General features: G+C 49.1%; 1 protein-coding gene across 2 annotated transcripts in view; it reads right to left on the minus strand.

Annotated features, from left to right (window-relative positions):
* The window catches only part of DTNBP1 (dystrobrevin binding protein 1), a 1,092,536-nt gene that overhangs the window by 52,860 nt on the left and 1,016,221 nt on the right, over nucleotides 1-23,455 (minus strand). For both annotated transcript variants that reach the window (XM_069613561.1, XM_069613562.1), the window contains one exon: nucleotides 20,211-20,366. In XM_069613561.1, the coding sequence (XP_069469662.1) occupies nucleotides 20,211-20,366 (156 nt within the window). The remainder of the gene's footprint in view (nucleotides 1-20,210; nucleotides 20,367-23,455) is intronic.

Genomic DNA, 23,455 nt, shown 5'->3' on the forward strand with positions numbered 1-23,455 from the left:
GCTTCATAGGGAAATGTCCGACTGTATCTCGTATCTTGATAACATAATATACGCATAGTGTGGGTGGTGCTAGCATCTGTGTAACCACTGATTTAACCAATAACAAACAATCTGTTTCCTTCATACCCTCCTAAGGACGGGGCTCCATACCACGGGGTCCAGTCACTGTTTCAAAACATAAGTCTATATACCAACAACAAAACATTGTATAGCCTCTACCCACCCTCCCTCCCTCATCATCATCACCCCCAACTTGACGATGCTCCCTCTTCAACTTGTGGAATATTCCAGGGGTAGCCATGTTGCTCCACATGACCGCCAACTCTGGGTCTCACCACACCACCTATCAATACAACATGGGGCCGTCCTCGAAGCCGCCAGCCTCGTTTCGGGTCAAAGAAGGATCAGATAGCCCGACCATATCTGCACTTGGTACGTGACCTTAATCCACTGGACGGGGTCTATTGTTCTGCATGGGTCTGCCCCCTCTGGGAGGAAGGGGTATAGAGGACTCTATATAGGCTAAGGCTTCAGTCGGATTTTCAAAAAAATGCGCTCTTCCTGCATGTTGAATCCTCATCTTGGCTGGGAACATTAAGGGGTATGTGATCTGGCGCACTTTCAAGAGTTTCTAAACTGGTTCGTAAGATCGTCTACTTGCCTGAACCGCAGAGGAGAAGTTTGGGTATATATGTATTCAGTTTTCCTCAAATTGTAGCATTCCAGCCTCCCTTGCCAGGCGCAGGATTGTGTCTCTGTAGTTGAGGAGAGGAGCAATTATCGTACGTGGTGGTGCACCTGGTTTGGGTAGCGGAGCCAGCGTACAATGTGCTCTTTCGACCAGGAAATGATCAGAGAATGCCTCAGGACCAAACAAGGATCTGAACAGCGTTTCCAGTTGCTTCTCCATTTGGTTTTTTCCAAAGGATTCCGCTACGCCGACCACTCGAACGTTGTTTCTCCTCGATCTGGATTCGAGGTCTTCACATTTGTTTTGCAGCTTGTTCATTATTTCTTTAATTTGGGAAATGTCGCGACTGTGGTGAGCAATAGTATCCTCATTAGCGCTTATTCTATTTTCAGTTTCTGTGACGCGTGCGCTCTCTTTGTCTATTCTGGCCCTCATGGAGCCTATAGTAGCCACTATTTCATCCAGCTTCATATTAAATGCCAGGAACCCATTTTGCACCAGCGTTGCCAGTTCGTCTTCACGCTCTCCCCCTTCAGGTTCTCCTGTCACAGTGGGTTCCGAGTGTATTTCCGCTGCAGTAGTTTGGCCTTGGCTGCTAGTGTAAGTGTCCATTGGGCCTTTCTTTTTACTACCAGGTGTATTGGATGTCTTGCCCGTTTATGTGGTTCCCCCATGGCAGCGAAGAGCAGTCTGCTGTTCCCACTTGCACCGGTATTAATGTTGAGGCGATGATTTTCTATAGGTGCTCACACCATCACCATGTGATTTGCCTGTCCAGGTAGGAATGGAGTTCTAGGTGTGTCTGTGGTTTTCTCTGTATTTTATGTCTCCAGAGCGTGTTGGCACGAATGGACTGTGCCCTTCCACGTATTTAATATTTGGTTGTATTATCTCGTGGCCTTGAATGCAGTCTTTGATTATGGAGCCAATGCGCATCACACGTGTTTCTTTTTCCAGTGGTAGAGGGCCGTGGGGGCAGTCTCTGAATGACTCCAGGTAGTTAGGGGCCGTAATACTTCAGGCGTGGAGCAGAGTTGTGGCTCCCATACAACAAGTAATCAACGATGCAGCACCCCTTGAAATTATAGTGCGTCCCCCCCACAATATCCCTGAGGGCTGGCCGCGCCGCGCGCGTCCTCCACGGAGGTCAGTGCACCTCAAGGCAGGATTTTGTTGCACTCGCCAACGTTTGGCGGGCCCCACGTGCACGGAGCCTAGAATGTCCCTTTTTACAGGCAACGGCGGCGGCCCTCCCCGCCGGCAACCAGTATTTATTGCTGCTTCAGCCGCAAGGCCGAGCCGCGGTTCCGGCGGGAGACCCAAGCACAACAGGGCCAAGCCCGCCACACAGTGTCCACCCCTACCTCGCACCTCCGGTACCTTATTAGGGGATGAGCGTGGGCGCCGTGGCGTGCCAGAGAGTTGAAGCGCACGTCGCGCTATTCAGGGTCTGCCTTGAGATCTCGTCCAATCACCGTACACGGGAGGGTGAAGAGCGTCTTTTCCCCCAATGTATTTCTCCAGCTGGAGCACCCCGCGGGTCTCAGACAAGCACAGGGAACTTCGGTGAGTGTTTAGGCACTGCAGTCCTCACAGCCTGTACCAGTCCAAGCTAGTGTATCAGCCTAGGTGCAAACGCCATCGCAGGCTCCTCCCACCTGCGGCCTGCAGCACTCCTGCGTCCCTGGGAAATGGGTGGATCCGCCCGGTTCCACCAGCCGGATCGCCTCAGCGCCAGGTGTCGGCCAGTTTCCCCACGGCCATATCTTGACAGATTTAGGTCGTAGCTGACCAGGTTTTTCTCAGGTTATGCCCCAGCGCCTGGGTCATTGGCAGCGTAGCTTTCCAGCCTCTTAGGCAGCCTCAGGACGAATGAATTAGCACAGGATATTACGGTGGAGCGGGAGCTCCAAAATCAGGCAGACATTTTCCTTGTGCGCAACAGCACCCCCCTGAGATTGTTTTTTGAGTAGGGGTAAGACCCAGGATTCCTTTAGGTTGCTAAGTACTATACCCGATGTAAATGAGGCGTTGATTAGTTTGGATATGAAAGGTGCTAGATCTCTAGCAGCGTCTTTGATTATTTGCGCTGGCAGCTATCGCCTTGGCAACGTGTGGGTTCGAGGGTGTAGTAATACCCAATGGGTGAAGGCGAGGCTTAGAAGGAGTGAGCATTAGAGGGATAGAGAAGATGCTAGGAATAAAGAAGAAGGCTTTAGATGAAGGGACAAGATTAGCAAGAGGGGAACATCAGTAAGTGGAAGTGAGATCAGCATGTGGAAATGATAGCAAGGAAACCGAAATGGGTTGAGGGTCTGGAAGGCATAATCCAAGATGTCTCTGTAGGTAACTAACCACTGGGTAGTTTAGGAATTGTTTAGGAAATACCTAAGAAGAGATAGGCAAGGCAACGGCCTTTAGATTTTCACTCTGATCAGAAGTCACAATTTAAAACAGTAGGGTAGAACCTGCAGTGTATATTAACCTGGGGGAGTAGTGACACCTTGGTTAGTCAGGATATGTGCCTTTGGATAAGAGAAAGAGGGATGGCCCTAGGGCCCTGAAAAATCAAATAAAACACTTGACCTGTCTCTGACATTTATTGTGACACTATAACAGACTGAGGAAAATCCAAATTACAGCTTTGTTTTAAGGATTGCATGGCAAAACCCAAACACGAATGACTGTGGGTTACTCTGTGGAGGTAATTTAGCCCAGTGCCATCAAAGTAGTGTTCACAGAATCAAAACTACAACCTGTTCAGAAAGTACATTGTTTCCAGGGGGCGCTGCTGAGCTGCAGCAAGTATGGCCGTTTGAGACGATAGCTCTGCGTCTCAGATTATCCTGACTGAATATCCTCTGCTACCGGCACAGTAAGAGGCTGTGACCTGCCCGCCTGGATCGGCATGAAGTGAGCAGCACCCGGTTGCAATTTCGGGCTGTGACTCGCTTTAGTTTTGAAGTTTGTAAGTAAGAAGATTTTGCCGCATGAGGCCCCACTTCAGCCCGCTGTGTCTGTGTTGCAGAGGAGAGTGGGAGCGGGACTAAGGTCAGGGCGGTTGAGGCGGAACGCAGGTTGTGCCTCACTTTTTTTTCCCCACTGAGGGCTCGGCCGGTGGCCAATTAGCTGCCCAACCTCAGAAGCCGTCGGCTGCTACATCCCATGTGGAACAGGCGCGGACGGCATTGCATCCACATCACAGCGGGGCTGATCTGCGAGCTGCTGTGGCTCGCTCTGAGTAAAGAATACTCCAGGACACTCAGGAACACCCACTGAGCCATGGAACCGCTCCCACCTGCACTGCATGCCTCAGTAAGTATCCTGTGAGCACTGTGGTCGTTTTTGACAATTATTTCTGAGATATAGCATGTGCTATGCCTGTGGTCTTTCTTCCCTCCCTGATTGCTCTGCTTCCTGGAGGTGAAGCCAATTTGGTTTCCCTCCTTTTCTGGGCACACACAGTGATTTTTGCCATCTGGCCAGGAGTGAGCTTTTGTTTGACTGAAACCGTATTCCTCCATTGGCTGCTGTGCTGAACATTGAGCTACACTGCTGCATTGAACAACATTTGCATCTGTTACCCTAACACTGTGTCTGCCCCTGCACCAGCCCTCTGTCCTGATGACACACAGCAGTGGGAAAGGCAAGAGGGACCCCATGGATTCTTACACAAGTACCCCTCATAGGGATGCTGCAACTAGTGCTACCTCAGTGGAGGACACAGGCGAGGCTACCCCTCCCATCCTGAGCACTTCCATTATGGATCCCTACACGTCAGCAATGCAAGTTGGCTTTGTGTCTAGATGACATTGTGTCCACTATTCATTCCCTTAAAACAAAGCTGGATAAGGAGAGTGGTCGCCTCACTACTGCTGAAACACGGGTGGGCAATCTGAAGGACACAGTGGGGAGGCACGAACAGGATCTTCAAGCATTCAAGAAGGAGCTCCAGACGGTAAGCTCAAAGTGTGAGGATCTAGAGTCACACTCCCGCTGGAACAATATCCGAATAGTGGAAGTCCCTGAGAAGGCTGTCCGTGGCCCTATGGAGCAGTTTGTGGAAGGCATCCTGCATTCCATTTTTGGGGAGGCACAGTTCATGGTTGAAAGGGTGCACCGGTCATTGCACCCAGACCCAAAGCCTGCTCCCCTTCCCCCCCACGCATGATTACCAGATTATTAAATTCTTAAACTGGCAAGGGAAAAGGGAACTCTTCAATTTGATTCAGCAAGGATACATATCTACTTAGATTTTTTCGGCCAGAGTCCAGGTGGCGAGGAGAACCTTTGACCAAGTGAAACGCCTCCTGCGTGATAAACAGGTTCAATACACTATGATGTATCTGGCCAAGCTGAGGAATCAGCATGGGTGCAGAGCACACTTCTTTGAAACCCTAAATGAGGCGGCAGCATACATTGAGAGGTTAATACCTATTCCAGTGTACCGGGGCCCCAACTCAGGCCAGAAAGATAGGGCCTCAACCACTGCGCACTCTGCATCGGGAGATTGACACTTAAACTGCTGCATCCGATTTAAGTGTACATGATTCCTTATTCTGGTCTGCTGCTGTGCTGCATTGGACGCTTTGCTGAACACTTTAACATCAAATGCTTTGGCTGGTGTTCACAGTGAACTTCCCGAGATAGCACAAGCAGAGTTATTTGGGTTGCACTGTCAAGTTGGGGTGGGTGGTGAGGGTGGGGGTGGCTGGGCTGTGGGCAGGAGTTTACAGTTTTAAAGTTTGACAGTCATTATGTGGGCAGTAGGTTGCGGAGCAATATGGTGTATCCTTAGGGCTTTTATTCCAACATTTGGAAAGGACACGTCAAGGGCTCCCGCTGTCGCTCTTCATACAGAACGTCCTGGGGATTAAACACAAGGTTCTTTCAGATGTAGAACGACATGGTCCTAAAATAATTATGTTACAAGAAACTCATGCGCTGGGGAGAATCCATGATGGCTTTGCACGCAGATGGGGCCCCCTTGCAGTACTACACTGATTACTCTTCATAGTCCAGGGGGTTCCTTACGCTAATACACCACTCCTTGGGATTCAGGGTAGCTAGGAGCGTGGCTGACCCTCTGGGCTGATATGTTACATTCTGGGGGATGCTGACAGAGCAGTTCCTTGTCCGTGTCAATACTTATGGTCCAAATTTGGACGACCTCGAATTCTACCAACAGGTAACCCACGAGCTCATTGACATTGAAGGGGCCATGATAATATGGGGGGGGAATTTTAATACAATCCTGGAGTCCCAGCTAGACAGAACGTCAGATGTTCCCAGGGATCTGTCTGAGGCATGCGCAGACTGCACCAGCTGATGGTGTACCTGCCGTTGGTGGATGCATGACGTCAAATACACCTTCAGGACAGAGAATAAACATTACTCCACAGTACACGATTCTGGGTCACACATAGACTTTTGGTTGCTATCCCCTGGCTTGATGTTGATGGTTAAAGGCTTAACTATACATCCCCGTAGGTTATTGGACCATTCCCCAGTGATGCGGTCATTGCTACTTGAGGATATCCCGAGATCTCACCCTCTCTGGAGAATGGCTCCAGCTATGTTTCAAGATACAAACATCGTTGAAGCGCTACACACTGATATTGCTGCATTGTTTGCCCTAAGTGAGGGTTCTGTTCAATTGCACTACACGCTGTGGGAGGCATTTGAGGTGTAGATGAGGGGTATGCTTATGTATGTATCATTTGGGTCATTTGGACTATCAGGTGTGAATTACAAGAGGTTGAGAACCGACTGAGGGCATTGGGGAACGCACATGGGGGAACACAATCAGGGTCCACATTAGGGCAGATACAGGAATTGTGGTCGGAGTTTCATACCCTAGTAGATTGTGAAATACTACATATTGCTGCTCCCGTGATTGCCCAGAGCTATGGGCAGGGCGATAAATCTGGCAAGTCGTTGGCCAGATTGGTAAGGGGGAACAGTTTTAGTCGGCCCATAGCGAGTGTACAAGGGAGGAATGAACAGATGAGTGCGGGATGCTGACATCAATGATGCTTTCTCCGACTTTTTTGCTGCCCTATACGATAATTGTGACACTACGTCGGAAGCCAAGATCATCCAGTACCTGGCTGGCCTCCATTTGCCAGTATTGCCAGAAGATGCTGCCTTAGTTTTTAAACAGCCCACGACAGAACAAATAGTTGAAGTTGTGAAGGTGCTTTCCTCTGGTAAAGCCCCGGGTGCTGATGGCTTAGGGATAGCGCTTTACAAAACATTCCACTTGGAATTGGTCTCAAGGTTATTGGGGTTGTGGGAGGAATCTCTCGAGAGGGGCGAGTTCCACCGGTCCATTTGTGAGGCGATTATTATCAGTTTTTCTGAAGCCCCGCAGACACCTACATGGCATGTCATCATATAGACCTTTGTCGTTAATTAACGCTGACGCCAAAGTCTGCACTGAAGTTCTGGCCATGTGCCTACTTCCATTGATGTCACAACTGGTACGCCCAGACCAGTCTGGCTTTATCCCCACGAGATCCACGGCCCTAAATCGGCTTTGATGTTTTGGTGTGTTATCTCAAATAAATACCGAGGCGTGGCAGTGTCATTAGATGCAGAAATAGCCTTTTATTCAGTTTCCTGGCACTACCTCTTTCAGATTCTGTGGTGTTTTGGAGTTGGCTTGTATTTTTCACGTTGCATCCAGTTGTTATACTCCAGCCCTCTGGCTAGAGTCCGCACCAACAGTACCCTTTCTTCCCCTTCTCCATTGAGGCATGGCACCAGACTGGGCTGCCTGCTTTCCTCCGTTATTTGTACTCACAATCGAACTATTGGCGGCACTAGTACAGGACGCTCATGTACATAGAGAGATACATATATTGGGACCTCTCCAAGTCATCTCACTATATGCAGACGGCTCGCTTTTGCATGTCCTTGACCCAGATCGAAATTTGGACCCTATTATGAAAGATGCGCATGGATTCATGCAATATTCGCGGTACAAGAAAACAACACTAAGTCAGAACTATTCCATTTATCACCGGCCACCGAGTGACCTGTGCCCCTTGGAGCTTTTCGCTGGGCAAATTCTAAATATAGGTACTTGGGGGTTGTGGTCTCCAGGGACCATCAAGCACTATACATGAAAAATCACAAACTATACTTGCAACAGTTGGCAGCAAAGCTGACGTTGTGGACTGGTCTCCCAATTTTCCTCTATGGCCGTGTCTCATTATTGAAGGTGGTCCTCCCCAAATTGCTTTATTATTTTTGCAACGTCCCTCTTTGGCCGGATAGGGCTTTGTTTTGCTAAAGTTAGGATGTTGGTTGCTAGATTGGTCAGGGAGGGTGGGGTTGTCAGGATAAAATGGGATAAGATGACCGAAGTATATGAGCGCGGTTGCCTTCTGGTGCCTGACTTTGAACTTTAATACATGGTGTCCCAGGCCCAGTTCGTCAAATATTGGTACACCACAGACACAAAAGTGGTACATTTACCATTAGAACAATTCAGAGCACCCCCCACTGACCACCAGTCAGTGCTGTTTTGTGACCGGTATATAACCTCTTGCACTTGTGACCCTGTTACAACCAAGGTCCTTCATCACCCCACCGCCAAGCTGCCTGCCCCACACGTTATCACTGCCGCCGCAACTGAGCATGCTGCCCGTTACTTTACTCTTGCATCTGCTCACTTACTTTGGTGCATGCCTCATATGCTGCTACTGCCATAGTTGCTCCGCTTGCCCTACTGGCCCCTCTACTGTGCACCTACGGATTCAAAACTGCTGCAAGTTGCAAGCTGCTATACTGCCCTCTCCTGCGCTAGATGGCCATTTCTCTCCCCAACCCAGACGATATCCCCCCTACCCCCTTCCTACCACCCCTCCACTTCCCAAAAAAGGCACTTACTGTGCCTGCCGAGGCCTTCTCCAGTCCTCCGAACTACCTTGACCGCAGACTTTACATGCTCAGGTCTCGCACCAAACCTTCACAACACTCAAGTCGCCCTAGGCCATCGGTCCTCAGGAACCTCATGCTAGGCACACGCTCCTCGCGCCCTCTTGCCTCCAGACGCACAGACGCAACCTACTTCATGTCCACAACCCCTCCAAGAATTTCGACTAACTCACTTTCTTCAGGATTACTGACACCCATTGATAATGCCACACCGAAGGTCGGCTCATCGCCTTCTACTATCCATCCAACCACTCCCTGTAAACAAGGAGTCCTCCACCCTCTCCCTACAGCGCCAATAGTCTCTCCTTTAACCCGACTAACCAATAACAGCACCTCTCTCCCTCCCCTCAAATGCGCCCTCATAAATGCACGCTCACTCCCCTCACATGCCACCGAGATCCGCAACCTTCTCAACAATCTTGACCTGGACATCTTAGCCATCACAGAGTCTTGGCTTCATGAAGCACCCGGTCCAGCTAACGCATTAGCCCTCCTCCTAGGATTCAACATTCACTGTCAAGACAGACAGCACATGAAAGGGGGCAAATGAGTGCTATCCTTCAGAATAGTCAACTCCTCACCAGAAGGAAACGCTGACACTATCTCTGCAAATCTTTCCATATCTCCTAACTGCACTATTGGCAAAAAAACGTTCTACTGGCACACAGGCCCGGCCGCCGACATTCAGGGTAACCTCTTCCATCTCGTAGGGGATAACCTCAAAACTTCCACCAAAACCCTTCCACTTGGCGACTTCAACTTGGACCTTAATGACCTTAAAGATAACCAGCCAAAGCATTTGCTAAGGAACTCATGGATCTGGGCTTTGTGCAAAGAATCACCAACCTCACCTATCGCAAAGGTCACACCCTGGGCTGGGTAGCCGACCACAATCAGTTCCAACACTCCTTGCCCCTGGACTGACCACCAGCTTATTCAATTCACCATTCCCAGAGCCACTGCCTCCATTACACACACCTGTGCACCACCCACACTGGCAAGGAAAATGCACAAAAACTTACTAAAGACAACCTCCTACCTTTTCTCGAGGCTCCAGCCTGCAAACCTCTGTTTGCAAATGACCCTGCTGTATTAGCAGAACTGTACAATGACACCCTCAAAAAAGCAATTGATTTATTTGCTCCATTAGAACCAAAAAAAAAAAAAAATCCATGCACATTAACTCATTGTACACAGCAGAACTTCAGGCGCTACGCAATCTCAAACGCAACGCCTTAATCAAATGGCAAACCAACCCCAGTGACTCCTCTAAAGAAGAATTCAAAAAGTTGTCTGTCCAATATAAACAATCCATTATCCAAGCCAAGGCTAACTCATTCAACACCAGAATAACAAATGCTAAATCTCACTCTAAAGAAATGTTCGCCATTTTCAGAGACTTCGTCACCCCCACCACTGGTTCAGATGACATTGTTAAAGATGAAGCATGGTGCTCAAATATTCAATCACCCTTGATCAATAAAATAACCCTCTTGCAAAATAAAATCCAAGCTCAATACAAAGCCCTTACCAAGTCTGACCCACCTATAACGCTTACCAAAAACACCACGCTCCCAGACAAGCGCCTCTTCTCCTTCAGAGATGTCACTAAAGTAAAAGCTCTTGACCTTCTCAAACACCTAAAACCCTCTATTTGCAAAGGTGACATCTGCCCAGCCAAGCCAATATCATTCAGGATTGTGCTGACTCCCTTGCACCTTTTCTGACAGCTTTCATCAATGCCTCATTCACATCCGGTCTAGTCCCGACCTTGCCTCAAAGAAGCATGGGGTCGCCCACTCCTAAAAACAAAACTTCCTTAGACCCCAAATCCCCGAACAACTACCACCCCATTACCACAGTTCTGTTTCTCCTAAAAATCCCCGACAAGTCAGCCCACATTCAAATCCAAAACTTCTTTGAGTCCAATAGCATCCTTGGTAAGAGGCAATCTGGCTTCCGACAAGGTCACAGCACGGAATCCACACTTCTCTATCTTAAAAAGCAAATAACACATTCCAAGATGGCCGCCGGCACTGAGTAGACGTGCCAACGGCGCTCTCCGGACCCGACTGATTTAAGGTGCCCACCACCCCATCAACGGACCCGTCATAGGCATCGAGTGAACCCCCGCAGGGTTCGAGGAGAAGGGTGAAGGCTAGGAGAGCAGGCCGGCCCGGAGGAGCTGTTTGGCGAGCGAGGCGCCAAGAGAGGCCGGGGGCTGTGGAGCCTCTCTGGAGGGAGAACGGGCCTGGTGCGCAGCTGGCGCGGAAGGAGGGGTGCGTCCTGAGGGAGACGAAGCAGCGCATTACCTCGGCGGGAACCTCCGAAGAGCTATCTGGTCAGGAGGCGCATTGCGGAGAGGGGGCTTTGGAGGTTCGCTCCCTACCTGGCGCCGTAAAGGACGCTTCAGTGGACACGGCCCCGTGAATGGCCCGCCCCCGCCAGCAAACCCTGTGTATATCGGGGAACCAGAGGTGCCGGGTCCCCCCCTGGAGAGAGGAGAGAGTCCTCGGCGGCGGTCCGGAGGAAGCTAGTCCACAAGGTGGGTCCGCCTGCAGCCGGATCGTGGCGGAGTACAGGGCGGAGGGAAGGAGGCCGGCAGCTTAGACCGGACAATCCAGGAGTGACTGGAGAGAAGAGCCGGCCCCTGCGAGTGCCCTCCGATCTGCTGGCTACAACATGCTGTGAGACTAGCGGGGAGACCAAAGGTACGCGGACATACTGGGAGGCGGGGTGCCTCTGCCCATCGAGCGGTGCTGTCTGACAATAGTGCTGCGCTGCGGTGTTGAGGAGCTTGGAGGTTACTCACCCCCCTCTCTGGTGAATCGGAGAGCAGTCTGGTCTACATCAGTGCGCCTGGGGGGTAGAGAAACTTTTGGAGAGGTGACGCCCAAAGAGGAGCGCAAGACAGGTTGTGCCCAAAACCGGGAGGAACCATAGAGAATTTGCAAGTAGCCGCATTCACCACAAACGTACCATGCGGATTACCTCTATACCGAGTGGCTGGTTTATATCGGGGTCCCCGTGAAGATCAGGGAGGAAACGAAAGGCAGGCCACACCACTCTGAAAGGGCAAATCACAGCCATGTCTTGCCAGAACCACCTGGGCGCGGGAGAAGCCCAGTGAGATGCAGCCGGCTCGGGGTCGTCCCCGCAGGGGAGAAACGAGCAACATGTCTATTAAAATCAAGGGGAAAGGGGAGAAAGTGCCTCAAGCTTCCGGAGATAATCTGGGCACCCTCCATGCGATGTGGCCAGCGCAGAACCCAAATGAAGGGCCCGAGGCCCCCCGGGGTAAGGCAGGAGAGGCTCCCACCCAAGGGGAAGCAGAGGACTTGGCAATTATGCCCAGACAGGAATTTCGAGGAGAGCTGCACGCTTTACAAGCAAATTTGGCAAATACTTTTCAGGAGCAATTCCAGTTGATGCGTACTGACCTGATGACCTGAATGAAGCTGTAGGGGAATTGAAACAAGAGATGCGACAGCTAGGGGAGAGGACTGACACCCTGGAGAAAGGCCTCCAAGAAGTGGACAAAGATACCGTAGTTAACAGTGAAGCAATAGAGAGGCTGGACATAGCTACCAGAAATCTTGAAATGCAGATGGAGGATATGGAAAACAGGTCCAGTAGGATCAATATAAAGGCTAAAAATGCTGCCGGAATCTGTGCCTGATAAGAACGTGAAGGCGGTACTTCAGGGCATTTTTGCTGACATCTTAGGCGAGGGCAGCCCTGAGGTGGTAGAGCTAGATCGAGTACACAGAACCGGGCGATTGGCCAAAGGCTGGACAGCGAGGCCGAGAGACGTTTTGGCAGCATTCACTAGATACGCCTAGAAGGAAGCGGTGCTTAGAGAGGCAAGACTACGGGAACCTATTATGTTCGAGGGCCAGCAGATTGCTCTATTTCAAGATCTGGCAAGCAGCACACTCCTGAAGAGGAGGCAAATGGGCCCATTGCTAAAGGTCCTTAACGAGAAAGCAATCCGATATAAATGGACCTTTCCGTTTGGCTTGATCTTTGAATGGGAGGGATCTCAGAGGCATATCACCTCACTTCAGGAAGGGGCTGATCTTTTGCGAATAGACCTAGAGGATGCCCCCTCGAATGCAGGTCGGACGGGCTTGAGTGGCCGATCCAGATCAAGGCCCTGGGAGTGGACGACAGTTGGAGATAAAAGAAGAAGAGGACCCAGGGATGGCGATCAGCGGAGTAATGGAAATTCCAGTGAAGCAAGGAGTGAGACTTTGGCACAGCCCTGAATCGGCATGGTAAAGATAGGGGTGGTGGGCCTCCAAAAGGTAGAAGGAAGCTTTGGGGTCGCTGGCGGAGCAGCCATGTTGGAAACGGAAAGGGCGTAAATGCCCAAGCTAGGAGTGGTAGGTGGCCGGGAAGGTGTTAGCCTTCGGGGGGGGAGGAGGGAAGGAGGGGAGAGGAAGGCCGGCGACGAGCAGTTGACTGGAAGTTTGGGCGGAGGGGCACTTCCACATAGCGGTAACCGTTTTCTGCTGGGTAACTTCCCAAGTGGCTAACGCATAATGTAAGAGGGTTGAATACCCCTCTTAAAAGGAAAAAGCTGGAGCATTTCACGCAGAAAGAAAAGCCAGATATTATGGGGCTCCAGGAAACACATTTGATGCATAAAGATCAGGGTAGATTTAAACTGCGCGGCTTCAACCAGATTCTACATGCCTCAGGCCATTGTAAAGCAAGGGGAGTGGCCCTGGCTATTAGGAATACGGTGGATTTCAGAACTTGTGAGGTGATTAGGGATAACGAAGGGAGGTATATTGTGGTCAGGGGGAAGCTCCAAGGGGCCCCGTATACAATAGCGGTAGTGTATGCTCCTAACTCTGGTCAGGAGCAATTTCTGCAACGGTTTCTGAAAATACTAGAAGATCAAACCTGGGGTCAGATTGTCCTAATGGGAGATCTTAATATAGCCTGGCATATGGAGAGAGACAGGACCGGAAGGAGGGGGAGAGAGGGGAGCAATAATGTCCGCGGAACTGAAGGAAAAGATTTGTAGGATGGGGTTACGTGATGTATGGAGGGAAGTAAAGGGGGATGAGGAGGGCCACACTTTTCTGTCAGGAGTCCATGGATCACAATCCAGAATTGATTATATATGGGTCTCGGTAGGACTGGTGGGTGCCATTCGGGAGGTATTTACAGGACCGATAGGGATAGCGGACCATAAAATGGTTTCCCTGGTGATGGATCTGGGCCGAAGAGGGAAGGGAGTTTGGGGCTGGAAATTCCCAGGGGCCATCCTGAGGGACCCGGAAATAAGGGGGGACATTGAAGAGAAGATCAAGCTCTTTTTCAATACCAACAGGAAGGAGGATACTGGAGAGGGTATAAGGTGGGATGCATTCAAGGCCACTCTTAGGGGGGAACTAATAGCAGTTTCGGCCCACCGAGTGAAGCAGTTGCAAGCACTGGAATCCCAGTTAGAGGCAGAGGTGGAAGCGGCTAGACAGGCGGCGGGTAGCACCCCTTCTTGGAAAGCAATGCACGAATATAGGAAAGCGGTGGGGCAGCTGGAACTTTTGCGTACCAAAAGGGCAGAGGGAGCCTTACTAGCTGTGCGGCAAAAATATGATGCAAAGGATAATAAAGCAGATGCACTCTTGGCGTGCCCATTAAGGGGTAAAAGGGCGAGAAACGCGATTACAGCATTAAAATTAGGTACAGGTGAGCGGGTCACAAAGCAAGAAGAGGTACAGGAGGCCCTGGCGGAGTACTATGACGCCCTGTATGTCTCTCACCATCCTCAAAGTGACATACAGGATAAATTCCTGCAAAAAGTACAGCTGGGGGAAATCAGTAGGGAGACGCAGGAAGCCCTGAATCAAGAAATCTCAGAGGAGGAGGTGCAGGGGGTGATAAGGGCGCTTCCAGCACACAAGGCCCCTGGCCCAGACAGCTCTACTGCTGCTTTTTATAAGTTGTTCATCTCACAGCTGGCCCCGCAATTAACGTCATTATTCAATTCAGTTCGGCAAACAGGTAGAACTGCCCCTTCCATGGAAGAAGCTAAGGTTACCCTCATCCTTAAACCGAATAAAAATCCAGGAGAGAGAGCTTCTTACCGCCCCATAGCCTTGATTAATATCGACGCTAAGATTTATACTAAGATCCTGGCGAATAGACTTGACTCCATCCTCCTGCAATTGATACACCCCAAGCAGGCCGGGTTTATTAGGGGCAGGCAAACCGCTGACAATATTAGGCGAGTGGCCCACATAGTTGAAAAAGTGCAGAAAACAGACACTCCACCGGTCTTGGTGGCGCTAGACGCAGAAAAGGCTTTTGACCGCGTGGTGTGGGCTTTCCTGTTTTGCGTAATGGAAAAGATGGGATTTGGGGGGCGGGGGGAGTTTATGACGATGGTTAGGGCCAATTACCAGGCCCCCACTATTAGAGTGATGGTGAACTGGGTAGCATCCAGGAGGGTAAACCTGCAGAGAGGAACCAAACAAGGCTGCCCGCTTTCCCCGTTACTCTATGCAATCTATTTAGAACCACTTTTATAAGCTATCAGGGAGGCTACGGAGATTCAGGGCATCCCCTTTGGAGGAGAGCAACAGAAGGTTGCAGCTTTTGCAGACGACATGCTGCTTATGCTCGCGGCACCAAGGGAATCACTTCAGGCTAGCGTGACCCTCCTGGAGTCTTTTGGGAGGCATCAGGATTAAGAATTAATGCTAACAAGTCAGAGGTGCTGAATTTAACGCTAAGAGCAGCGGAACGGGATAGGCTGAAAGAGAGCACTCCTTTTCTGTGGAGCCCGGGAGGGATCCGATACCTAGGGGTGAGAATTATGGCAACACTAGCAGGATGGTACGCAGCAAACTTCCCCCCACTTCTTAGGGAAATTAAGAGGCACTTCCAAAGGTGGAGGGATCTTAGGGTGTCATGGGTGGGACGGATAGCTGCGGTTAAAATGGTTACACTTCCACGGCTAATGTATTTATTCCAGGCGATCCCGCAGCCGGTCCCGGCAAGGTTCTTCAAGGAATTGGGAACGCTGACCAAGGGATTTAATTGGGAAGTAAAAAGGCTCAGGGTGGGAGTCAGGCTACTGATGGCATTGAAGGGCAAGGGAGGTCTAGCATTGCCAAACTTTCGGCGATATTATGAAGCAACACAACTCTGCATTATCAGGGAATGGTTGAAGGGAGAGGAAGGTATGCAAAACAAGCTATGGGTGAGGATGGACAGGGCGGTGGCGCACCGTGATCTAGCCGAAGTGTTGTGACTCCCGAAGCCACATAGACCCCGAGCTCCAATACCAAACTTATGGCTGATATTTGGGATAAGCTGGCGGGCCCTAAAGGGATTACTACATTCCCGTCCCTCTTCACCCCCATTTTCGGCAATGGGGACTTTTCTCCGGACCTGGAGAGAGGCGCATTTACGAAGTGGCGGAAGGAGGCTGTAGGAAGCTGTGTGATATGTTTCGTGGAGGGGAATTGTTATTATTCAACGACTGCAAGAGGGAATTCGCAATACAAGTGGGGGAAAGGCTGAGATTCGCGCAGATACGGCATTGGGTGCTGCACCCAGGTGTTAGAACCGCGGCCACAAGGGAACCAACGCAATTTGAGAGATTCCTACTCACTAATGACGGAACGAAAGGCCTCATTTCCAACATTTATAAAATTCTGGATAGCGCAAATGCAGGCACCCAATGGGCTTATATGCGGGAATGTGAGCGGGTCCTAGGGTGTGAGATTAGTAGGACAGAATGGGAGAGCCTGTGGAGGAGAATTCCTAAATTGGCCAAGGCGTCCCACTTACAAGAGGCGTGGTATAAGTTATTATTCGGGTGGCACTATACTCCTGCCTGGCTCCATAGGATACACCCAACAGTATCGGGGAAATGTTGGAGGGGATGTGGAATGGCAGGTACTGCGGAACATATTTGGTGGAAATGCCCAAAGATTGGACAGTTTTGGGGAGAAATACGGAAAGCGCAGGAGCAAGCCTTTGGCCGGGTAGATGAAAGAACACCAGCACAAATCCTCTTAGGCCTTCGTGACGCCTCGAGTGCAGGGGAGCCTAGAGGTAGGGAGAAAGCAAAAACGATTCTGACTCTGGCGGCTATGCTGTTGATAGCCCCGAGATGGAAGGGCCCTGAGGTACCTAGGTGTTAAGACTGGCTCCGGAAGATTTGGGAAATTGTGACTTTGGAATGGGCAACTTATGCCATGAACGATAAAGTGCAGTGCTTTGCGGCGGATTGGGGTGAAACATTGAACGTTCTTAAGGATGACTTTAGGGTGATGTGGTGCCCGCAGCGTTTGAGACTATTGGACCTACAATGAACGTGGAGTGTCCGCCCGGTAGGAGGGTGAGCTAAAAGGTTTAAGCTTGTTGCAGTGGGGTTAGGGGGGGCGTCAGGGTGAGGGGGCGGAGGGAATGTTCTTCCATTTTTTGTTTGTTATGTTGCAAAATTCAATAAAAAGAGTTTTCAATTAAAAAAAGCAAATAACAGAAATTATGGACGAAGGTAAACCAGCACTTCTCCTTCTGGATCTGCTGCGTTTGATTTGGTGGACCACAAGACGCTCAGTAATCACCTCACCAACGCAGCTCAATTCTGCCATCAAGCCACCACTTCGATCACTTCCTTCATAGAAGGAAGAGCCATGAAGGTCTTCTCCAACCAGGCTTGTGCAGCACCAACCACGATCCACTGCAGAGTCCCACTGGGTTCCTGCACGGCACCGACCCTTTACAATCTGTTCACTAAGTCCCTTTTTTCGATAAACTAGACTCCCTCGGCATAGGATATACAAATTATGCCGATGACACTCAGGTCCTCATACCTCTCTTCGGCTCTTACGAGTCAGACGCTGAGTGTCTCCAAAAGATCTACTCTATCATCCAAACTGGATGGCAGCTAAAGGGCTTTGTCTCAATGGAGACAAAACAGAGATTCTAATAGTTGGCCCTAAAGAACTTCTCAGCAAACTTAGTGAACCATATAGGGTGTTCACTATTGCTAACTCAATTATCACAGTCTCACCATCAGTAAAGACACTCGGAGTATACATGGACTCCACGCTCTCTATGTCAGGACAGATGAGCGCGAACGCCTTCTCTGCCTCATTCACGACCAAACTAATAAACACAGTTAAACCTTACGTAACCAAGGAGAATTGCCTTCTCTATAGTCAGAGCCACCATTGGGACCAAACTAGACTATTGTAACGTCCTTCTAGCTGGCACTTCGGCAAAAAACCTGAACATACTCCAAGTCATTCAGAACAATGCACTCAGAGCCCAAAAGAGATCACATCTCACATTCCAGGCGCGTGGCCCATTGGCTCCCTGTCAAAAAAAGGATCACATTCAAAAACGTTAGCCATCACAAACTAGTGCCTTGCGCTCACAGCACCCTCTTACCTGTCCGATAAAATTGTCAGAGCCACATCTTCTAGGCCTAAGAGAGCTTGTCATACTAACAAACTATGCATCCCCACAATAAAAAGGATCAAAGCAGGGGGCACTAGCTTCCTTCACCTTGCGCCTAAGCAATGGAATGCCTTACCCAACACCCTCAGGGCAGAGACCTCACACATGTCTTTCCGGAAAACCCTAAAAATGATGCTATTCAACTAATCCTACAACTGGTTCACAACTGTTTCGGCCCCAGTCATGCACTGCACGTACTACTTCTCCATACTGAGATGATACTACATTCTTCCCACTAGTCTCCGCCCTTTCCCTATACTAGTATTACTAACTGTTGTCCACTGCTAGCAGGTTCGCTGTAACCACGATCCACAGTCAGGTTATTTCAATTGCTTCCCCTGCTCACCTTCCCCCGTTCTGCTCTTTCTTGTAACTAAGTGAGTTTGCTTGTATCAGCGCCACAATGTCTTTGGGCTGCTGTGCGCTTTATAAATGTAAAGAAAATAAGGTCATTGCTTAGCCAAGGATCTTTCGGAAACAACAGATCCAAACTCCTTACCATAAGCAGTCCCACTTTGGGACTTCACGGGCCAAGGTTATGTTTTCAATGTATTATATGTGTTATATATATGTACTGGACCGTGTGCCCTGCTGGATTTGTGACTGTCTCATAAATAAAGTTTTTGAAAACCCAAAAAGAAAGTACATAGTTTCCCTCTTGAATGGCCTAGAAAGCTTGGCCTCTAGTACCAGAACTCAGTTTCTTGGAAGATGATCATAAACTTACTCACCAGCTTTACTCGCCTTATTATCTATCCTCACCTGGGGCTCATTAAACTCTCAGTCCAAACGGGTTTGCTTATCGACGTACTATTTAGATAGACTTTAATAAGAGAAGCAGTTTCCTAAGCTCAGTGGGAAGGGGCTGTTATGAATCCCCACTTGGGGAGTCACTGCTAGCAAAGAAGGATGTGGGAAAGGACAAAGGCATCTCAGACTTGAGAAACAGTCTACGGGTTGCAAAGCATTATTCTAGATATGAGCAAAACACCACTCGACAACAGTAGAACATGGTGCGTGTACTAGTCAAACGGGACCCCCACAAATCCCTGGACTTCAGGACCAAGTGTCAAAATGGTTGCCTTTCATCACATTTGTAGCGTGTTTAAGCACGGGTACATGTAGCTCTAAAATGTGTGATTCATACCCAAAGAAGTTTTGAATTGTTGGGTATGAATCACAAACTAAAATATTCAAGGAAAACTACTCCGAAGCACAGTGGTAGAATCCACTGTGATTTATTTGACCTTTGCACCAGTGCTAAATAATTATCAGATGCACTTATCACCAGTTTGTCTAATACTGAGTAGAGCACGCACGTTCTGACCCAAACTATATTACATAAAAATGTTCGCACAGGGGGAAGAAATTTAGCAAACCTTTTTTTGTTTTAGTATGTTTGCTGCGTGATATAAAAAGAAGCAGATTCACAGCCGTTTTCTTGCCTTGGTTCAACATATTATGTAATAGGGTCCTACCCAAATGTGGAGCAAACCTTATTTGCTGTACGCCTTATAATGATGGCAGATAGAAATGGGCCCTTGGAATCCACCGCATTGCAAAACTCTTTGGGTAATATGGATTGGGGCCAAACCTGCTTGTACCAACAATGGTACTTGGTGTATTTGCTCAATTTGTAGCACTTTACCTGTGCAAACAGAAAATCTGACCCTATGTGGTGACTTCTAGGAAGTTTGAAGCAGGAAAGTTATGGTGATAAAAAAACCTATCTGCACGTTTGGTAAACACCAAAACCTTAAGTCCGGTCTCCTAATGGCAGGAGGGGATGCTTGTGAAAAGAGTTGTGACCTATAGCGCGAAGAATGAAGTATAGTTGAAAGACATAAAAATGTGTTACAGTAAATACAGAGTACATCAGGGGTCTGCAACCTGTGCCTCTCCAGATATTTTGAACTACGACTCCCATGATTCCACACCGCTGGCCAAGCCTGACAGGAGTTTTAGTCCAAAACGATTTGGAGAGTGAAAGGTTGCACACCCCTGGAGTACATTAAGTACCACCAAATCACAATTTAATGAGAATGATGGTGTAAAACATAAGAGTGCCTCCAAACATATGTACCTCTTCTCTTTGCGATCTGTAGATACCCGGCTGAGAGGTACTGCTCCATATCTTCTTGAAAAGCTTCTTCAAAAAACTTTTGACGCTCTCTTAATCTCATCTGCTGAGCATGCTCCATGTTCATCACTTTCTGGTTATGCTCCACATCTAAATCAGCTACAATTGAGAAAAAAAGACAACAAATGCAATTACTGCAAACTCACGTTCTGTATTAGCTGCAAGTTGAAGCATTTGTCCTGCCTATAGGTTGCCTCAACAAAAGGATGTACATTTTTATTTTCTATAGATACATCCAGCTAATGTTTGTCTCCTCGACATACCATTAATTTGTTGAACATAATGTACAAAGAATAAAGTGGCAATGCGTTAAAAACAAGTTTGATGCAATCAGTGTTGATGGAAAGACAAGTGAATTGAAATTACAAGAATACAGTCAGGATCACTCAGTAACCATTTGTGTGGACGAATATCTGATTTACTAAGTGACTACCACCTGACACTAGACTTGTTACTTTCACCTCAGCAAAAATTGGACTGGAGAATCACCTAGAGCAAGGGGCTGCAACCTGTAGCTTTCCAGATGCTTTGGACTAAGAATTCACTGATTTCTCACAATTGACTATGCTGGATGGGGTTGATGAGAGCTGTAGCCCAAAAACACTGGTGAGGTGAAGATAGCAGACTACTGGTCTAGATTGTCTCATAAGTGAATACAATGACCCTTCCGTTACATTGCTCTGATGGCTACTCTGATACTCCTAGTGCGAGATGTTCTCCTTTATTCAAACTGGAGCAGGAATCTTCTCCACAATGCTGTCAAAAAGCTGTGAGAAACGAGACATCACACGTCCTGTGCTCAGCTGCACACCCTCGCCTGGCCATGGTGTACACACTTTAATCTTACCCCGAGCCAGTAACAGGCCACACTGGAATCACCCTACAGAAGATGGGCCACAATCCTGGGTGCATTACTATAAATAAGGCCAGTACACCGGAGGGGAGTTTTTTTTACCATTTCGGGTTTTTATGTAAAAGAAACCACTTATTAATCAACTAGACGTGCTTCCATTCACTATTTGTCCATTCCAATTTTCCCACTCGTGGGTTGTCATTTACATTGAGGAGAGAAAATGCCCTTCTCTGACAACTCCCTCTCATCAGTTGAACATTAAGCATGTTCCTGTACACACTTTCCTTGGGCTTCCATCCTCTCTCATTCCCAACCTTTCCCTTTTTACCCAAACACATTTAAAGGCAATCATGTCAATGCCTTTGGCAGCTGCAGCCTGCCCTTAAGTACCAATTCCCCACTTGTCAGTCAAAGCATAAATAACATGTCCTCCAAAAGTACAATACCCTGAATGCATAGTCCATTTACTATTCATACCCAGGCCACTCTGCCGCTGGTGGTACTATAATTTTAACTCAGGGCTGTCAGAGCCCTTCTTTTTTCCATGACAGTGTTTAATTACTTTCCTGGGCTGTCATTTTCCCTGTGGTGGTGCCTTTAGTCAGTTTCCTCTGCGGCAGTGGTTTGCAGGATTGGGAAAGATCCTCACTGGACCCCGCCTACGACAAACCTCACACTTCCGCACTGACCTCGACCTCCAGGTAAGTCCTGTGCCATGCGTGCGCACTGCTCACCCTGTCTGGCCCCGGGGAGAGCGAACGCATCACAGACCCCTCTGTGGCTGCAACAGCCCTAGGTATGTCACATGGCCACCGAGGACACAAATCTTCACCACCTGCGTCGTTTGGCCTTGGGGTAGGCTAGCCCACACAGCCACTCTTCACCCGGGCCGCCGTGCGCCAAGCGAACCAGGATTTACAATCGTCTCTGGTTCACATGGATTTGCCCCTGCGCGGATCGCTTCCCTTCAGGCCACAACCCGGTTCTGGGGTACCCGATCAAGCGGCCCTTTGCTGGGGCGTCTCTTCACCAGGCCACACCCACTATGCAGCCTGGGCTTTCTGTACTTCCCTGTCCATCTAGACTGGCCCCTGGGTGGGCGGTTGCCTCTCAGGCCCGCCACACTTCACAGGAGCGCCCCACTCATGTGGCCCCAGGCTGGGGCATTTGTTCTTCTGGGACGCACCCCTCCCGTGGCCGTGGCATTTGATCAGCGCAGAGCTGCAACTGGCACGCGTAGCCTGACTCACCATGTCCTCGATGCCGAGGGAGCGACTCCCCCAGGTAGTTTTAATCTTTTTCTCTCCTCTTTTCTTCCTTCTTCTATCTCTGTATCTATTGTCCATTTTCTTCTGTTTCTCAACTGTCACTTCCAACTGTCTTTTCTTCTTTTTCTTTCCTGGCCATTGTCCATAGTCCTAGCAATCTTAGTAATCCCCTAGTAAACCATGTTTCCCCCTTGTGGGGAAACATGGTACAATGAGGTAAGCAAGTAAGTCAACACATACACATTAATTAAAATGTTTAAAACCCTTCACTATGTCTGTGATTATTTTATCTTCTCTTACCTGTATATACTATAACCCCCTACCTGAGAGGCTCCCATTTGAGCAGGGGGGGTTACACTTCAATTGCAGAGTGGGTTAAAGCTTCAGCTAGTCAGAGTGTGTGTTCCTGGGCAAACTATTTAATCTCACTCTGACTTAACTGCACACATTACATTTCTTATAAGTGATTAAATTCACACTATATGAAAAAGGACGCTCTAACAATGGGGCAGATTTAATGGTTTTAGGAGCCAAGTGGTGTACTCTTAGGCTTCTCTGTTAGTTGCTACCCAATGCGGTGACCTAGCATTGGCCGTTCCTCAGTCCCAGATCACTTGACCTGACAGGCAGATATATAATACAGTCTCACCTGCCATTCAATGCAACAGAGATTTGCATATAGCGCTGGGAGCTGCAGCAGATCTCTCTCTCGCTCTCTCTCTCTCTGCGCTGTCACTCCCTTGCTGCGCCGTCTCTCTCGCTGCGCCGTCACTCTAGCCCGCACTGTCACTTTATCCCTATCCTGTCACTCACTCTCCCTGCACCGTCACTCTATCCTTGTGGTCACTCTCACTCGCACTGCCACACACTCACACCCTGCGCTGTCGCTTGCTCTCTCTTCGCACCCTTCATCCTCACGCCCTTACTTCCCATTTCACCCTGGTACAGTTGTAGACACCCCCCTTGCATCCTCATTCCATCTTCCCCAACTTTCACTTTTGCTTGCGACCGTTACTTTTTCCCTCATCCTTTCTCTCACACCCTCACTTTTTCCCTTACCCTCCCGC

This window comes from Ambystoma mexicanum, chromosome 5p (assembly GCF_040938575.1).
Source record: "Ambystoma mexicanum isolate Mex_15411 chromosome 5p, UKY_AmexF1_1, whole genome shotgun sequence".
NCBI classification, from domain to species: Eukaryota; Metazoa; Chordata; class Amphibia; order Caudata; family Ambystomatidae; genus Ambystoma; species Ambystoma mexicanum.